The 19,110-nt window shown below is 38.3% G+C and overlaps 1 protein-coding gene and 1 long non-coding RNA gene across 8 annotated transcripts in view; one reads left to right on the top strand and one right to left on the bottom strand.

Annotated features, from left to right (window-relative positions):
• Positions 1-13,756, bottom strand: part of LOC111268690 (uncharacterized) — a 27,965-nt gene extending 14,209 nt beyond the window's left edge. For 2 of the 3 annotated variants that reach the window (XR_015314328.1, XR_002685347.2), the window contains exons 1-3: positions 13,494-13,756; positions 12,490-12,841; positions 713-848 (exon numbers count right to left, since the gene is read on the bottom strand). This is a non-coding gene — a long non-coding RNA (uncharacterized LOC111268690). Of the gene's footprint in view, positions 1-482; positions 849-12,489; positions 12,842-13,493 lie in introns of those variants that run through there. The other variant, XR_015314327.1, reaches the window with a different exon arrangement.
• LOC111268687 (secretin receptor) overlaps positions 1-19,110 on the top strand; it is a 111,269-nt gene that overhangs the window by 68,463 nt on the left and 23,696 nt on the right. For all 5 annotated transcript variants that reach the window (XR_002685346.2, XM_086971768.1, XM_022847831.2 and 2 more), the window contains exon 3: positions 12,519-12,714. Coding sequence is in view for 4 of the 5 variants with exons in the window: in XM_086971768.1 (XP_086827894.1) it covers positions 12,519-12,714 (196 nt within the window). In the remaining variant the exon portion in view is untranslated. The remainder of the gene's footprint in view (positions 1-12,518; positions 12,715-19,110) is intronic.

The following is a 19,110-nucleotide window of genomic DNA, read 5'->3' as shown; positions in this document are numbered from 1 at the left end:
ATATAAAGTTATATTGACACAGTTATCGAAAAGCGAACAGAATGACGGAGAGGAATATATATATAATGTGTGTGTGTAGAACCTGATATGAACAAAGAAACACTATATTCATGGATTCTTATTGCCAGTAAATCAAATGTGGGGCCGTGCATTGTAAAGCTCGTAAACTGAATTGCCATTTTTTCCATCGATTATCGTATGCATGTACAGCGAGTCGGTGTTAGACAACAACTGCTCCGAACGATGGAGGACGTGGTTGGCTGCGGCTTCATTGACTGTGACGAGGTGCAATCTAGTATACAGCCAAATAACCAAACTAAGCAGTTCAGATGAGAGACTGAGACACTTCACTATTAAAAATGCTAGGTTCATCTAGTAGAACCAATTATCGAAGCGGAAAAACACGCCTTTCGTATCAACACTTCAGTGGTGGTAATCACATCAGGGTCCGGGACTGCAACTTTAACCGAAGAAGGTTCGCTAATATGCATAGATTTTTATTGGATTTACGAAGCACTTATTGTAGGCCTCATTCAACGAGCGTGAAAATGGCGATCTGCTTTTTTCCAGACACGAGCGACTTTCTTTAACTCGGTGATGGCACAACAATAGCGTTATTTTGATTGCCTTTCTTTTGGTTTACTTGAAAGGATAAGGTTATCTGAGTACAAATTGTACCCTTCGAGAAATGATCCGCCGGTAACGTACCTACCTACTAAGCTCGAAGATACGTGAAGTCGTTTAGGCTCGAAATCCATTGTAGATATCCTTCATTTTGGAGCAACGCCTAACTGCTGTACCAGACGTGAAACTCGAAATATTTTGTCAGACTCCATCTGTTTGAGAGCCTGTAAAAGATTTAAATTTCGTTATATAATTACGTGTTACCGTATCGATTATGCTATTATTTGAAGCTAACAAGGTCGGTATATACATCTATGGAAATTATTTTGAAAAAAAGCATTTTGCTAGGCCTGAATAGGCCTGAATGAAACGTATGAGTAGAAACGACTGATTCGTTATTGTAATTTATTTAGTTTTTTTCACGTTTTCGTTTGCACATATCGCAACAGTATCACTGCAGCAAACTTTAGTATGATTCGTGGAGGAGTTGATGATATGTCTATACTATATCAACGTTCGTCGGCTCGAAGGCTTCTATATGTTAACTCTATTTTCTAGGTCAGGCGATCCAAAACTTCAAAGGCGACAGTTGAATCCAGCCACCTGCTAGAAACTTATGTAGGTCCTTGTACTTACTATGCGACACATTTCAATATAAGCGGTATGTCCCACTGCAGAAACAGGTAACAGAAACAATGCCACTTGTAAAATACTGGACAATTCTTGCAGTTCTCAGCTATAGTTAATGACTTGTCTATTTTGAGTTACCCAATGGCGTTATGCGCAGTACAATGGTCATATATTTTACCTCACTGTTGCCACGTAATATATATATATATATATATATATATATATATATATATATATATATATATATCACTGAGGTGTAACTGAGTCCTGCGATAGGTTACTTCGCGTCACATTTCTGAAATACTGTGAAGCATTTTACTCATCACAAGTATAAATTATAACAATAAACAAGTATAGGAATCAGTATAAATTGATATGGTCTATCGTCGCGTCCGCGTCAGCACGGCAGATCGTGTAAAATCAATAGTAGGAACGAAGTTACCAGCAGTAAGAAAACAGCCAATCATCAATAAACGGACAATGCCGTGAACGTGAAAAATCCTTAAGACAGGCAATGCGGGCCCAGGTTGGGTAATCGGCGTGTCTTCGATGTGACAATGGAACAGAATTGACGATGACAACGAGAATAGACAATGGAATCGATCTATTGCTTGCTTGTATTTCGATATATTGAAATTTCAGGATCTACATACTGCCTGCGACAAATGTAAGCTCAACAAAGAAAAATCTGCTAACAAGCACTAAGGTATCATCGCGACTGTTAGGAAGCCGCCAGCCATGAAGAACCACGCATTTACAGATGCTTTTTTTGTACATGCGATATTCGACAGCGTTGAATCACTACGAGCTGTTCCAGGGGAGCCAATAATCATCGGTTTGATCAGATCAAGCTTGGCCATTGTTATGCGTACAGTCAAAACGGTCCTAATACATTAATCATTAAAATCATCATCACATTAAAATGAATTAACATTACACGAATTTAGGAGAAGATATTGTAAGAGTCGATACAAACATAGACCAACGTGTACCCGTAAAATCCAACGCATTTATCGTTGTCAATATTGCTGAGCCTGTAAGGCCTCACATCACCTCACATCGTATACCGATAGAGCAGTCATCTTCATTCTAATTATTTGCGTACAATATATATATGTATATATACATTTTTTTTCCTACACCTCTATCTTCAGGGTATAGAAGATTAAATTTTAATATAATCGGGGCACGAAGCTTCATCGCTCCACTGGATCTAGATGCATTATAAGACCGACTTTCAGTATTATAGAGATTGACTTCACACGCAAAAATCCTCGATATAAAAGGCCCTAGCTTCTCATTAAACTAAGTTAGACAAACAAACTTCAAAGGGGCCTGTGACAGACTATGCCGGACTGAAGCAAAATGAACAGACATTATATCAAATAAGCATGGCCGCAAAGACTAACGCTTGTAACAACGCAAAACATCTTTTTAAGAGATCTGCCTTAGTAAACAATATCCCTAATATGGCCAATCAGCCCGTAGTATATTATATGGGCTCTACTTTTCGCATAATAACTAAAATCAGAGCATAAGGCTACGTCGGGGTTGTGAAGGCGTTTCAATTTACGGATACGTTGATGACAGTCGTTTATTAAAAGCGTTCTTTTTATAATAGCCAAAAATTGTCTGTAACTTATCGAGAGGTCTATAGTGAAATTTAATCAATTGGAATAAATTTCACCGATCTGTTGTTTCTGACAGCCTTTGTTTCAATTAGAAAAAAACTTTAATTATACTATTTGTAAAGCTCGTGTTAATATATATATATATATATAACTATCTAAAATGTAATAGCACTAAGGCTAAACGAAATCACATAACCTATATATAATCATAATAAGAAAATTGGTACTTGTATCGAATATATGATGGTATTTTAAGGCTGACAAGCAAACTTGTAAGGGGTATCTGGAATCGTGGGCTCGTGAAAGGATTGTGGGGAAGTAGTAGGCAATAGAGAAGCGGGCTTTTTGAGTAATGGACTATCAAGCATTTTGTTTTGAAACAAGGGTTTAATTTGAAAAGTTTTTGTTACAAATATAAATGTTTTCATCGATAATTTATTATGTAATGTTGATAAGCTTAATCATGGCTAACCAATCGTTTGGTAATGATACCAACGGACTAATCCGCAGCTTTCACATTGGTATCATTGGTTCAGTATTAAGACAATGCGCGAAGGTCAGAACTAGGAATTGTGATGTCGAAACCTTCCGCAGGGTTTATATCTGAGCTACATAATATTATTTTTAATATTTAACTCGTTCGGGTCATAGAAAAGCTTTTGAGACTAATTTAGTGAATGTTTTTTAGTTTTTAATTTGGCTACCGGAATAACAACACATTCCTTGATTTGCCTAAGCAGAGTAATTAAATGTTTTTTTAGACTGTTTAGAAACCTAGTTATCGTTATAGAAACATTAGATGATAAATAAAAAGCAATATTAGCTAAAATATGGCACAAACGGGTAAAAGGAGACCTGCAGTGTCTAAGCTTAAAAGGGCGTTTGGTCTTTTATGCCCTAGAAAAATGATTTATCAAGCGTACGAAAACTAATAAGAAAGCCAATATATTAGCTTGTTGACTTCATAAACATCCTCCATACAACTATGCTAAATAATGTTGCTATTCCAAAACATGCTGTTATACGCCTGTTTTTTTAAATTAATTATTCTTATATTAAACAATTTGTTTTTTTAGTTATTTAAAGTTATTAAAAAGTTTATTTAGTTTGTTTAGTTCTTTTAGGGTAAATTTTACCGTAACCATATTACGATTAGTAATACTTCGAAGTTACTTTACCGAGAGCCTCAAGATGTTTGGAGCTATAACGCTACGCATTATAAAGTATTGCCTAACAGAATAACTGGTTCAACTTTATTGACGAGATTTTAAAGTTAACCTTCCGTTCTCGTGACAGGATTGTTGCTACTTTGTAGTTATAACTCAAATCCTATAATAAATGGAATTTTATTAATAACTATTTTTACAATTTTGCCGGGATCAATACACTAATCACTAAATTGCGTGTTGTGATTATAATATTCTACCTTCAATCTAAAATGTGTTTCATATTTTTTTTTAGTTTGTGTACACAATATATGTGTCGTATGTTTGTTAGTACCGATCACCAAGACCGGTACGATTCTTCCGAGCATAAAGCTAATGATTTTATATACTTACTAAGACTAAGGATTACGTTGTTTCCGAAATCGCCGTACAGATCACACAACGTCCATCCTTCAAGGACACCCTACACAAATCAGCGGCCTACAAAATGAGGCTTCTCGTCATCCCAATGTACATCTTGATGTATCTACCTGGCCATATTTGTAATGATACGGGGTGCTTGTTCTGCTCAATACGCTTTTTGTCGCAGGGCGGATTTGCAGGCCCGTTTTCGACTTCCTTCTCCCGCAGTGTACACTTTTTCGGATGTTATGCAAGGACACACCTAGCTCATCTAAGTGAGACCGCTAGACAGTCGCAAATTCGCTGAACGTTACGCTAGCCTTCCTGAAGCGGCAAAAAACTAGAACTGACTTCCTCCGGATGAGTGCTCGTACAGCTTTTCCATGTTTACCTTGCACTGATGTTTAAATTAATCCAAGAATGGCCGCAGCTTGCCAATAACTACGGGCCCGCCGGACAACTTGGTTCAGAGGTCACTTCCGCCCGTGTTTATCAGGGCATAACTCAGGCTTCCTCCCAACCGAACCCAATCGGAAAAAAATTGCGATCTGTTGGCCGTTCGAGCAACTTTTGTGCCATATAATATATAGCCACCCCACCGCTATTATCCAAATGAAACAAACTAGTTTTGCCATATAGTCGATCGACAACGACGACTACTTTATGGCCGCTTGCTTTGCGCTTAGATAGCGACACAGGTTTGATATTTTAATCCTATATATATGTGTATATAAGGTAAAAATATTATGAATAAATACACATCTAAGGCTAAATATTTCTCCATTTAATAGGAAAGAGTATAAAGCTATTTTTTTTAATTTATATGAAGCAACGTGTCAATTGAATAGACAAAATGAACTTTTTGTTTTTAAAATTGTTTTCGGAAGAAGAACAACGGTTTTCTCATAGAACACGATTCTCATAGATGAAACAGTATCTTCAGTAAATGTATCAGAATGGTGTAAGAGCCTTTTCTGTTGATCAGTGATAATATATACGTACTAGTATTTCAACATGTTCAAATCGCTGACAATAGCATACTAATGGTAAAAGTAAAGAAACTAAATTTCTTCGTGCGTAATTACCACTTCAACGAAAAAAAATCCTTAACGACTATGGTTTTCTACCGCATTGCCAAGACTGCACAATATCCGCATCGACAAATTTATCATATGGATATACGATATATGTATATCCATATATATATAATGAATTAAATGTATAAACATACGACCAGTGATACGTGCTATGCCATAGACGAACGTTTGAAGCAAATGGTATTCGTTATTCTCGTTTGTTGCGAAGAACCAACTGCGTGCCTTGACCTCGTGCCTGGTCACAAGCGGAGCCCTATAGAAATGGGATGCAGCCCAGAACTGGGTATTAAGCAACTGTCTATTGCGGGCGGTAAGGGGAGCAATACCACGTTTTTCTTAGCGCTGTGAAAAAAGTTAGAACTGCTGAAATTGCGAACAGTTTTGCGTCAACGTAGATCCGCTAGCATCGTATATTTAATGTACCTACCTCAAGGCGTTACATTAGCAGTATACCCTATCCAATGCACAACGATTCTCCAACATCGTACTATGCCCAAAGAATAAATTGTGTACGAACTTGGAAAGCGACTCAAAAGTAAACGCGCAAGACAGATGCCCAGGGAAATATTAAACGATACTTTTTTGCTATTGCACGATAAGTTTTTCGTGTCGCAGGCTTAAAACACAGCGTTTGCACGTACAACCAGCTTTGACAAAGACACGGGAAGAACAAATAAGCCTTCCTTCTAGAATCGCAACGCAGTATACCATTTTGCTGCTTCAAATATATTCCAATTTAGACGACACATGCCTTTCTACGAAAGCAGACCTCTGAAAAATAGTTCTGCCTGAGGGAAAGAACGAAGCTACTGCAACCGTTCGCTCAATTGGCAGCCAATGCAAATACGGAGCTTATATTAACGAGTACATGTGTTGGAAGCCAAAGCTCCGATCACAAAAGAAGTATATAAACGCTGTTAATCTCGACCCGCATCGCTACTATTCGCTATTTCTCTAAAATAGCAAATGCTGGATAACCACGAGACTCAATACAGTCTCCAATACCACCAAGTTGGCTTCGAGAAACGACGCTTAGATCGTCCTTCATGCTACTACAAGCTTCAGCTATAACAGTCCTTTAGCCATTCAAGCCTGAATCGGTACGACTAAACTGAACCACCCACTGTAGGAAAATCACAATCTATAATACAGCCTAATTGTTAAGAGGCATTGTTGTGAAACATCAGTTACCACGAAAAATGCTTTTACAGGGCTTTGGTTTTTTCTTCGTCGAATATATTCACAGAATATTCTTCCTTCGGTAGCAAAGGATCATAATTAGCCGGGGCCGTCGGACCACCGCTTATCCTCGAAAATGGAAGCATCGTAGCCAATTTCCGCCCTCTCAACAGGAGAAAGACCAGGCTGATTATTCGTTATTCTAGCAAGGACAATTTTTCCGACGGAATTGACAATTATTATATATGCCAAATAAATGTGCCGCTCATTTGTACGTTGTAGCAAAAATGGTAGAAGAGCGCATCGCTGTTACAACTAATAGCCTGCCAGAGTTTGGCGCAGCTGCCAGGTGCGGTACCATGCATATATGTATATATTGGGTGGTCGAAGAACTATTGATGACTGAGAGCATTAGTTCAAGAAGCTAAATCTAAAGCACCTATTTATATCTTAAAACAATACTATTAAACTTCCAATTTAGTTGATAACCTTCTGTCATCAAGCAAACGTAATAAAATTCGACCGTTTCTACAACTTCCAGGCGATAGGGTTATGACAATTGTTTTTTGCATCGCTATATTGAAACTAAATGAACTTCATTACGGAAGTTCTCTGAAAAGTCTTAAACTGACAATCATTTTATGGTGCAACATCCGGACTATACAGCGGATGTACTGAAACTCGCCATGCAGTTAAGCCGTCTGGAATTGGCCTGACTGAAGACAATGACCCTTCTATTCACAGGTTTCGTTCAACGGTTTGTTGTAACATTATTAGTTGTTAACAACAGAAGCTTGAGTCGATTTAGGCAGGTGGCAGCAGTTCGTGATGTACGATAGTACTTTTCTCAGCGTTAGATCAGGCTTTGCCACACGTGGTGGGGGTCGTTGTAGTCACATGGTGGTCGTATGTGATTCGTTCCTCCTCTGCCATGGTTAACTATTTTCAAAGCAGTTTTATTTCGTTGCGTTTCTACATAAGGTTTCGCAGATAGAACTACAGTTGAATAAATCCTTTTAGCTTGATCGGTATGGCTTTTAGAAGGTCGAGCTTTTCTCTGCGACCAGCTTCCCTCAAAAATTAGAGATTGCTTAGTGGTGAATGTTTATTTCCTTGACTATTTTATGGCGATCGTGCTCAGCTGTCGTAATAATTTTATCAACTCTTTTTGTAATTGGTCGATTACTTCGAGAAGAAAAAGAAGAAAATTTTACATCAAACATGTTCAGAACAAAAACCACGGCCTCATTTTGGGTTGTTTTTTTTTTTCAAATGATGCATAAAAAGCATTAAGTCTATGTAAAAGCATTTCAATATGAGAACATATATTGCTGCTATATTTCGACTGTCAAATGATACCAACGGTGATCCCATGCGTTTCATGTTCCCTAATGTCCACCCAAAAAAGCCGTCTATATATACATATATCTATTTTCAACCACTTAATATACTGCCAGAACTACGAAAAGACGAACGAAGAGGCCCTTATTCTCTTTTCTCTGGAGTTAAATTTTTGCACGACGAAAGCGGCTTACGTCTTACAGAATTATAACTCACATTCTATTTATTTCAGCGATGCCCTGACATATGTCATCTTTGTTATTTTTTAGTATATAAAGGAAACAGTTTTTCTGAATCCTTAGAGCGCGTTTTCACTCAGATCAATAAAAGACCATCAAGGTGTGATTTTGATTATCATGAATTTGTGGGCCCAGTTCGTGCATAATCTGGCCATAGTGAAGTGTTTGCAACACTATTATTGGTTTTACCAAATATAGGACCCCTCGTAGGGCAGAATTTCGAATATTGTTAAATTCCGCATTGGTAGACTAGCAAAATCCAAAGCCCGGGCGTTGCATCGATCTTCCGCTGTGTAACGATGTAACATGTTTTCACCTGTTTACCCGTTTATAGCATAGCCGTCAAAGAGGACATCTACGAAATCATTCTCGGGAAGATTTTTTTTTGCTGAAGGCCAATTTTTCTTCCATGAAATCATAGTATACGTCAAAAAAAATTCAGGCAATTTCACATATTATTTCAGAAGTCGTTCTAGATCGTCTACTAGTTGATTTGTAACGAAACGTCGTTTATTCGAAACTGGTAGAAACCCAATTATGATTTTTATTAAAATCGCCACGTGTATAGCAAAAAAAACACCGAATCAATCAAGGAAATGCCTATATGCATGACATTATGTAGCAGCGGTTATTGGGTTGAAACCGAATATAGACATGTTTTTGTGATTAAGATAAACACGGTTTGTGATAAACTGTATGAATTTAAAATTTCAGTCTGACACGACGCCAATAAAATGAGCGAGATCCTTTTGCTTTTTTTCGTAATAATTATTGCCTTCATCCAGTTAGTGCCTTCTGAACGAAGAAAACTCTGTACGGCAACAATGCATATCCTGACGTGAACGACAGCGTGCGCGAAGGAATGAAATTTCCGCTTATGAAGAAGAATTTTTAAGTTACCTATAACAGTGGGTTTAAACCTTGAAAATCATTGTTGTTTTGTGGGGCACGAGGGTCGAGGACCAAAGATCAGGCTTCTCAAATTATGAAGAATATTTGCAGGTTTTAGTCTAAAAAAAAGGTCTATCCCTCTCCGTAACGAATTACTTAATTACGTTATTAAATTGTTACTTCGGCAAGCGGCCGCTTTTCAACTTCAAGTGTTCATGTGAGGCAACTCCGCTCAACTTCTTCTATCGAATTATGTAAAAGCCGATACATACTACGAGAAGCCGAGGACGGTAGACAAACTGAAAACACCGGTGCTGCTATTCCGGGGAAAAACCCAGAAAAAAACAAAAACTGGGTGCAGGGAATAGCTGCCATAATGAAAGCCGAAGGAGTTCATCTTATTGATACTGTACTTTTTAAATAAAATTTTAAATGTATACGGTTTGTAATAAATAAGGACTTATGTAGCTGTTTTTTGGTGGCGTCGTTTGAAAGTTGCTTTTGACCAAATGGCTCTCCCGATATATTGAGGGCCTCCATGAAAGCAGGCCCGAAAGGAAACTGAACTCAACAAGTATCGGTTCGTATATATGGATAGAATTAAGGAATAAATTTCGTTGGTTTCATTCCACTGTTAGGCTGAGTTTGGCAGATATCGTCTCACAGTGCTATCTACGGTAGCAGCATGCATTGCGATGCAGAGAAAGTTGTACAGCTGCTTGCGTCTGTACTCCTTTTGTCCACCTTATGTCGCAAGCTTGTTTGAGCAGAGAAAGTATTTTTTTTATATGTATGTGAAGCGAACACTCAGAGACGATTTTAGTCTGTTTACGCGAAGAGTTCTACCCACGCGTATGATTACATCCCTTTTAGCCAGTTGTTGGAAGACCTCTGTGGCAGGTTTCCCCGAGCTAGTTTGTCAGATTACCGAAGATGTTCAACAGGTTCAGAGAAAATACATGAATAAAAGTCTAAGAATAAGACGCTCGTCTGACATCTTCCTTCATCCTCCTTGTATGCATTTACAGCCGGGCTACCGCTAAATACTTTTGTGCCCCCTTGCGCGTAAGTCTTGATGAAAATAACACATCTGGGGGAAAATAAGCTTCTCCATTAGGACCTAAGCAATGGATAACCTTGTTGGACGCTTATGCCAACATTGGTTGATAATTGGTAAAACAACGCGTGCCAAAAATATCAGTTGGCTAATCGGAACTGCACTAAGATCATTTCGGATCAGATAAGGCAACGAGCGAGCGGACGAAATAGATCAACAATCACACCTGAATCTATATAGCTGATAAAATTAGTATGGCGCAGCAGTTCACTACCAGTCGAATATTTCGCTTATGATATTAAGTGTAAAAAAGATGATAGAAAAGAAAAAAACCGTTTCCAGCCATTGAAAAGACACGCTAACACTGCGCTATCACGGAGAGGCTTAATTAATATAATGTCGGACTCAATGCTTGCGATGAGATATAACATTAGTCAACGATACACAATCAACTGTTCGCAAATTGCAATGCCTCTACTATAATTTAACACATATGATTTCATATGGTTTCACACACAGTTAGTCAATGGTCATAGGCAAATGAGTAGTTACGCCTTTGGCTTTTGTAAAAAAAACAAAAAAGAAGTTCACGGGAGAAAAAACCATCGACTGGAATGAAAATTTTCATTAGGTTGCTGAGGTAAACAAGCGGATAAGCGTCCCGAATGGCTAATATAAATGGCGATCTGTTGATTCAAGCTCAAATAGTAGCAATCACGTTTTTTGAGGATACTATGTCTTGAGCACAATACCTATTTAGTCTTAGTTTTAGCACATATAATTTATTAGTAAAAAAAAAAAGAAACAAACAAAAAAAGGGCAAACGAGGCAGGGGCTTTGCGTAACCCACTCCGTTCTTTCCAATGAGAAGATATTCAATTTAAATTGTTACTCTGTCAAAGTTATAAGAACTATTAGACTAGACACTCGCTTGATCGGATTTTTCTTACACAAAATTACGAAAGGTGGAACTATATAGGACAGATAAATATTTCGTCCCATTTTTGTTGGAGGATAAAAACCTCAAATATCCGATTTATTTTTCCATTACTAGTTAAAGCTAAAAAAAATACCTAAAAATAAGTCTTGTAGTAGTTACATTGAGTTTTGCTACATGACTACTCATGAGCGCTCACACTTTGAGCATATTAAGGAGCCGGATGTCGTCGGTGCTAACCTTATAAACGGTCTCCGAATATAATAATTCAGCATGGTAGAAATGCGTATATATATGTCAAAACCAAGACATCGTATTTTCGCATCCGTTGTACCGCATGTCATTGCTTTCAATAGCGTGTTGCATGCGACTGCTTTTGAGAGAAATGTTGATGGCCGTGTCCAGATGTTGTCACCATATTCACCGTATAGTGGGAAATCAGAACTTATCATGGATATATAGTATGGCGTAACTACTATCGTTGGCTTGCAAAACGATGCGTACATTGTTACGATGCGCAATTACTTCAGCTATTTAAAATCCAGTCTCTCATAGTAGACAGCAGTACATATTGTAAACCTTGACAGTCTCTAACTATAATTATTGCCTTGGCTTTGTTCAATGATAGATTTTCGGGCCCGTTCACTTTGCGAGGCTATATTGGTCAGTGATATGGACACCCTCGATTGGTATCTTTTTTTAACTATAGCAAGTCTTTATTTTTTGTTCGTGCCGTCTGTTGTTTTCGATTCAAGGCCAACTTGGCATATAACCTCGCTCTCTTTTATTCCATCGCGGAGCGCTCGTAAATGTACCATAGTACACTGAACTGGAACACGGAAGATAAGATGTAGGCTGAACACCGACCAGTAGTTAATGAACTATTTCCAACGTGGCAAAATTATGATTTTCGATTAGGTCTAACTTTGTAAGTTAGCCGCGATCCGTTCAGTCGAGCGTGTACGTTCGACTTGAAAAAGAAAAGATCACAAGAACTGAATTTAGCCAACCTACCATTGACAACGGTTCACTGCGTCATTAACAGTAGCAATTACGCAGATTTCTGCCATGTATACGAAGGAAAGATGATGGAAAGTTCCTAGAAAGTACAGCTGAGAGATCGCAAGGGGGCACTACTTACCTTGAATCGTTCAGGTCCAGGCTCTCTCAGATGGTCTGGTGTCTTTTTCAACTCGTATGCATATACAGTGTGTCTAACACCCACGACACTGGTCGTATAGCTATTTTAGCACAAAACTAAGAGGACAAATTGATTTTATAGCAATGACGCTTACCTGTCTCTTTGTTCCGGAATAACTTGCAGAATTTGTTTTTCGGACGTGTTCGCCGGAGGGAACGTGGCAACCTGCGGCTTACTTGGGCTGTTTCAGCGATAATTACCTGGAGTACATCCAAATTATGTCCAGATCTCTGCGGAAGATCAAACGTGTATCTTTCATAGGATATTCAACCTCTCTCGTTCTTCTTATCGCTGCATTTATTCTGCTCGTGTCATTGAAGTAAGTATCGCAGCATAGTCATCTGTGGCCAATATTTGTGTTTATCAGATTTTCTTGATGAAGATACATAACCCGACATAATTGTTGTTGAAGCACGTCTTCGATGTTACGTTAATCTCCTTCGATCCTGAATCGGCAAAGATATCGTTTGTTATCAAACGTAATTTCGATAGCCGATAGATAGAAGCCTTGTATGATAATGCAGTGTTCGAAAACACTGCATTATCATACAAGGCTTCTGTCTATAGGACGTGCTCAACTCTGGCGTGCATCTGACTGAAGAAACGATGTAGTCCGTCGAGCTTCCATGTTTAAAGTACTACAATGGCGACAGACAAACAATACTTGCCTTGTTTTATGTTGTAAGGAAGGAGGCTGAAGTAACTACAATATCCGCGATAAGGCAATATCCTGCGTGTTCATAACTTGAAGCAGTACTGTTTATTATATATAGGTGACTAATTAATGTTATGTATTGTGAAGTTTCAGACATGATTTCCCAAACGTGGTTTTCCTAGTTTTTATATGAAGCTATAGGCGATATCAACGACTCACAAGCTTAGCAAACAAGGCACAGGAGGAAGCTGCAGATCGATCCTTTACCCACAATGCACGCATGCTGACTAGTATACTACTACGTGTTCCATAAAGCATCAGATTCGTGCAATAAGGTGAATTGGATTATTAGATGTGCAATCTTAAATCTTTGTGGAACACAATCAAGATTTCGATCATCGTCAATAGAATTGCTTTATGATCTATGGTCCTTATTTATTTACCCGATAGCTCGCTGGCTCCCTTGTGATAGAATCCTCGGCACGTCAAGTTAAAATAGAGGCATCCTCGATGCCGTATGGAGACTTCCTTGATCGATTGAGGAAATCAATATGGTTGGTGAGGCAAACTCACATCATAAAGCTTTCTTCAAAACACCTACTAAATTCACACAAAAAACCAATGCGCATTTCGTTTTCCATGATAAACAGAAAGTTTATATCCCATGGACAGTAACCAGTTTCTACAGAAAATAATGGCTCTTCTAGCCGACTTATCAAGGAGAATACGATGCCATGCCTATTTATATTGTTGGGGAAGGTTGTCTTCAGTATGTTTTTTTACAGCCCGCTAAAGCTGAGCGACTGTTTCCTGAGATACCCCCGGCTGGTCAGAAAAAGCCGTTTAACTATTAGCAGAATGTCGCAGAAAGAAACTTCTATTTCGAAATCTCAAGGAATCCTGGAAACATTTCCTAGCAGGTGCAATATAGATACACTAAACTATTATCCGTAACTAAAATAACTTATTCTATTGCCGACGTAATATCCGTTTACATTTTGTGTGTATCATACGGTGCCTGAAATGACCCTTCTCCAACCTTGTTTGTCTTGTAACCATAAATAATATATGGCCCAAATGTCTCAAGACACGTAGAGTGATACCAGAACAAAAAGCGGCTTAGATTCTGGAGCGGTGCGTTTCTTAGTGCACGGACCGTGATGATAATTTATATGTACGCATCGTAAACAAGAACATACTATGCATAGATTACCAGATAGAGTAATACGGTACATGTCTGCTCTCGATACCCGACGTATGCTTCTACGACTAATTTTTCTCTAACTTGCCTGGCTTTCTTTGTCGAGCGGTGAAGTTCACTTCGCCTGCTGCGTGATTCCGCGGTTTCTATGGCTTTTGACTTTTTTGCCCAACAATTACTGGTGACAGGTTGTGCTGTTGGGTTACCATATAGTTTTCTATAAAGGGAAGAATAAGAATACTTCCGGACAGGTGTATAACTCCGTTACCAAGATGGTATTAAACTTCCCCGACAGTTGGACTTAGGCCGTTGAAATGGTTCCGTGTAACCCACCGTCTGCCTCAAAGTTTTACTCCGAATCTACGATTAACAGAGTTACGGGGATGATGGTTATTTTATTACGGTCAATAATATCTCCCGTAAAAAACGTCAAATCATGAATAAGCTGGCCATGCTATACCCATCTTAATTTTGCAAGACACATACTGACCTAAGATGTGGCGACTTGTATTTTTTATGGGGAATTCAAGGGCATTAAAATGCCGTTCATTTTGACTTAAACAGAAATATCACCAATTCAAATGTAAAGGTGACGCCTTCTAAAAGCTTGAAATACTAAAGCGATTAGGCAACGTACACTCGCAAGGTAACGTTTGTCGACCAACGGTCAGAAACAAACACACAAAAGATCGTAGCCATTTGAAAATGTCTAATTTGAAAAGGCCGTCCAATGAGGACAATGATAGGAAAACGCGAACTTATACAGAACAGACCGCAAAGGCTCACGAGTGATAGCCAGTTCAGGAAAATATCGGAAGAAAGTTTTATATTCATGTTCTAATCACTGCTATTCGCCATCACTACTTCGGCTTTCGGGATAAAATTTATCACTGTATTAGGTTTAAGCTTTTGGGCTTACAGGTACTTTTGTGTGGACTAATAACAGCGCATTGCTTTGCAAACGCTATGTTCAACTACACATAATCGAAACTAAATAGCTTATTTATAAAGAGGGCACAAGTAATGATATAAATTCAGCATAATATTATAACAAATTCGAATCCAAACCTAGAAGTGTCCTACTACGTGTCCGTCGTACTTTTTGTCCTTTGCTCCGCTTTTTTCAGCCTGCGACATGTTTGGCAGTAGAGAGCGTGTGTCTGTGCAACGGCCTTGCCTCGCTTTTAGCGGCTCAGGCCCTCCGCCCGTTTAGGGTAGTACTGCTAGGCCGGCTTAGGGCTTGTTTGGCATCTCTGCTACTATATACATACATATAAGCTTTAAGTATTTCCTTGCCTGTTCCATAGAGTTGTCTTCAAAGAGTTCTAGTGGGATCAGACAAAGGCTTACAATCTTTATGAGACTTGCAATGGTTCGAAACGGTCTTTTGCTCGTCGTATTTCAGGTCGGACTTATGCTGAGCCATTCCCGAGTTGACCAATATACGGTTTTCTCTATTGTATACATTGAATATTGTATACAGCATCGTGCTCTTCTAGGAGAGTCATTGTCTTTTTTTTTTGGTTTCTTTTGGCCATTCCCGCAAAAAGACAGTAAAAAGTGCGATGCTAAAAAATCAGCTAAATGAAATCTTTCGAATATTCGGTGGACCAACTAATTAATCTACGACGATTCAAGGAAAGATGATATACTCTACTTAGCATTAGAGAAGACGCAAAAAAGCCTCCTTGCCATGAACTAATGGCGGTCCAAAAATGAGCCTAAGATCGAACGATTTGAGACAACGCCCCAAGCTCCCATAATAGCGCAATGGAATGTACAGTACTCTGTCGCAATGTCGAAGAAAAATTATACGAACAGGAAGTTTATTAAAAAAGGTATAATCTATATTTTATGATGCGAATTAATAATTTATTGTCTCTATGAATTAGAATTTCTTAACCCAAAATAACCGTGGTTGAAGCTAGCGTTTGGACCCTGATTTGAATATGTGTAGACGGTATAAGATAATAATCTCTGCTACTTAATACTAACTTACCCGTAACGATATAAATTAGAAAGTGTTTACAAACTTATAAGGGTTCCGACATAAGAGTAGTATAAAACTGGACAGGTAAACAAGTGAACTTTAACAATATCCCCCCTTGTCTAATGAACGCCCGTTAGAATGTTCAAAGGCCTTTATGGTAAGGGTCACCACTTAACATTGTTATAGGCTTGTATATGTAAATTCTTGTAGGTCACTATTTTATTGATCAGATGCTATTCAAGAGGCGGCAATCGAGTGTGCTAACAAGTGCGTCCCTGCGGATCCAAATGAATTAGGGTGTTATGAAAATCTTCCTATGCCGCGTTAACTATACCTCCAGTACTACGAGCGGAACATGTTACATGTATAATTTCTCGGCTTGTTAGAGGCGTTAATACTTCTGGAGGTGTTCCAATATGCTTATCTAAGAATATGCTTCAGAAAGAAAGCAAGTTTTGCTAGGACTATCGCTTGTGCATCTAAACCAAAGCTTCGCCAAGTCCTATTCCTTATATATATTCTTTCCGTGTATATATTTTCCTAAATAAAAGAACATTCGGTGCTTGAAGGCGTCGAAATAGAAGTTTAGGCTAGTTGCAAAAGCCTTTCGCTCCCTTTAGATGATTGCTAGAGGAATAATAGCTATTTTGGGATCTATTGTCTTGTAGAGCCGACTATTTGAATCAGAACATCTTCTAAATATTTTGAAATCTATGTGACAAGTTGGACAAGAGCTCGTTTGAGCTTAAAATCTTTCTTAAAATAGCTAGAGAAATTAGGTCGTATAGATCAACCGCTGATCATTTAATTTACAAGCTAATTACGGTCTAGGGACTTACAAAAAACGTTCTACGGAGCGAAATAGAGCTATATAGGACTATACAGGTCACTCCATTTTTTAGCAAAAAACCTTCAATTTTTTCGAGATGCAAACAAGTCAGGTATTTATCACAATTGGCATTACTGGAGATTTTGTTCAAATCTTAAAACGTGTGCTGCTTGGAACACCTAATTATTTTCTTTGCATTTCGTCAAAACTAGGCATAATATTGAGTATCAGACCTTCATGTGGATCCGTGGTAGACGAATTATAATTTTTTTACTTGCCTAACTTGGCGCTAAATATCTATAACGTATTATCTTTATGTATAAAGTATCTCGTTTAGCCGTAACAACAGCCCCTTCTACGAAGAAAAGCGTTTTCAGTTCAGTCTTATTGAACGACAAATTTTTTCGCACGAAGTCATTAGTGTCCTATTTACACTCACAAGATGGAGAGATATGGGCCAGAGGCAGAATAACGACATAGCAGTCCTTCTCTAATTGATACTTTCACGAAGATAGACCAACTGTATTAAACCCATTTAGACCATATGATGAATAATCCGTTGACCAGTATTCACTTCCCTGCACATCTGCATAGAGAAAAGTGGAGCTATATGGGACAGGGGCTATATTTGCCACTTCGTTTTTTTTTTTTTTTTTTCGAGCAAGGGAACGTGAATTTTCAATTTAAATGTTATTGGGCCAGAGATTCGCGCACACATTTTTTTCCTCGATCAAATTTCGAAAGATGGGGAAATATGAATAGTAAACCGTTCGTTAGAGTTGTATTGAACGATGAAAAAGCAAAATGACCGCCCCGTTTGTCTACCATGGTTTTACCAGACATGAAGCTAGGATTTTTGAAAGTAAATTAAAGAAAACAAAGTTGCGTTACATGAATATTATTAGACCAACTTATCTTGCATAACAACTTGTGAACGATATGGGTCAATACGAGGTGGAGCACCACAAGCCAGTGAGTTTCAAGCGTGTATAAAATCTGATGCTGGTGGCACTAATTTGATAGAAAATTGAAGGAACAAAGTGCCTTAAAAGTACAACTTAACTTGATAGAAATGCGAATATGTGTATATATGTCAGGTTGAATTAACACATCTTAGTTTCGCACTCGTTGTAGCACACTGAGCATAGTTAACGTGCCACCTATGTCTTCTAAAGGAACGTTTGACAATATATTAAGGTAAAGTATTGCTCGAGTAACACAACATTGTCGCCATAATCATTATGACTAATTATTTGTACTTCGATCATCCATGACCATTACCTGAGCTGATTTTGGAGCATATCAGTATTATTTCGTTTAACTTCTCGAACGAAATGCAAGTTGTTGATAGGCCCATGTTTAAGCCACTCGAAACCTCATTTGACACCGCGTAGCAGAACTTCATGTGGACCTATGCTAGGTGAGTCACGGACCTTAACTTGGCAATCGATGGTTAGTTCGCATCGCCTTTTCCGATTATGGTCTTCACACCCCCTTTGCAGAAGGAATTCTTTAGCTCCGTTGTTCATACAGAGTCATTAGTAGTCTATATAGCCCTAGCTCTGATCCATAAAAATGCCTATAAGCTGCTAAGTAGATGTTTTCGACCGATGTCCTGTTACGTAAATGAACTACGGCGAGCTTATTTAGGTATCCTTCGACAAAGATATTAATATAAGGTTTTTCTTTTTTATGGCACCGGCTGTTTTTAACGATAGCGTACAGGTTTTGGTTTATATAGCCACATCTTACGCTATTCAGATATTATACGATGCTCTTCTCGTTAAATAGGTGGAGATACTTTGTGTACTTACCTTTCATAATTTGGAACAAGTTAATAAGAAAGCTGATAACTTCGGGCTTTAGAGGCGGGTTAATGTCTTGTTAACGGTTGCTTTTGTTATAACTTGATCTACTTCGCCTCATAAGGCCAATATGTGAAGTGATTAAAGTGTATGCTGGCACTTGATTTATGCGGTAAAAATAACCTTTTTACGTTTTTCATTGTTAAAGATGCAGCTTCCAATTTTTGGTATGAAG

Source organism: Varroa jacobsoni, unplaced genomic scaffold (assembly GCF_002532875.2).
Source record: "Varroa jacobsoni isolate VJ856 unplaced genomic scaffold, vjacob_1.0 scaffold_1308, whole genome shotgun sequence".
NCBI classification, from domain to species: domain Eukaryota; kingdom Metazoa; phylum Arthropoda; class Arachnida; order Mesostigmata; family Varroidae; genus Varroa; species Varroa jacobsoni.
Note: the sequence above shows the minus strand (reverse complement) of the source record. Positions and strands in the feature narration are given on the sequence as shown.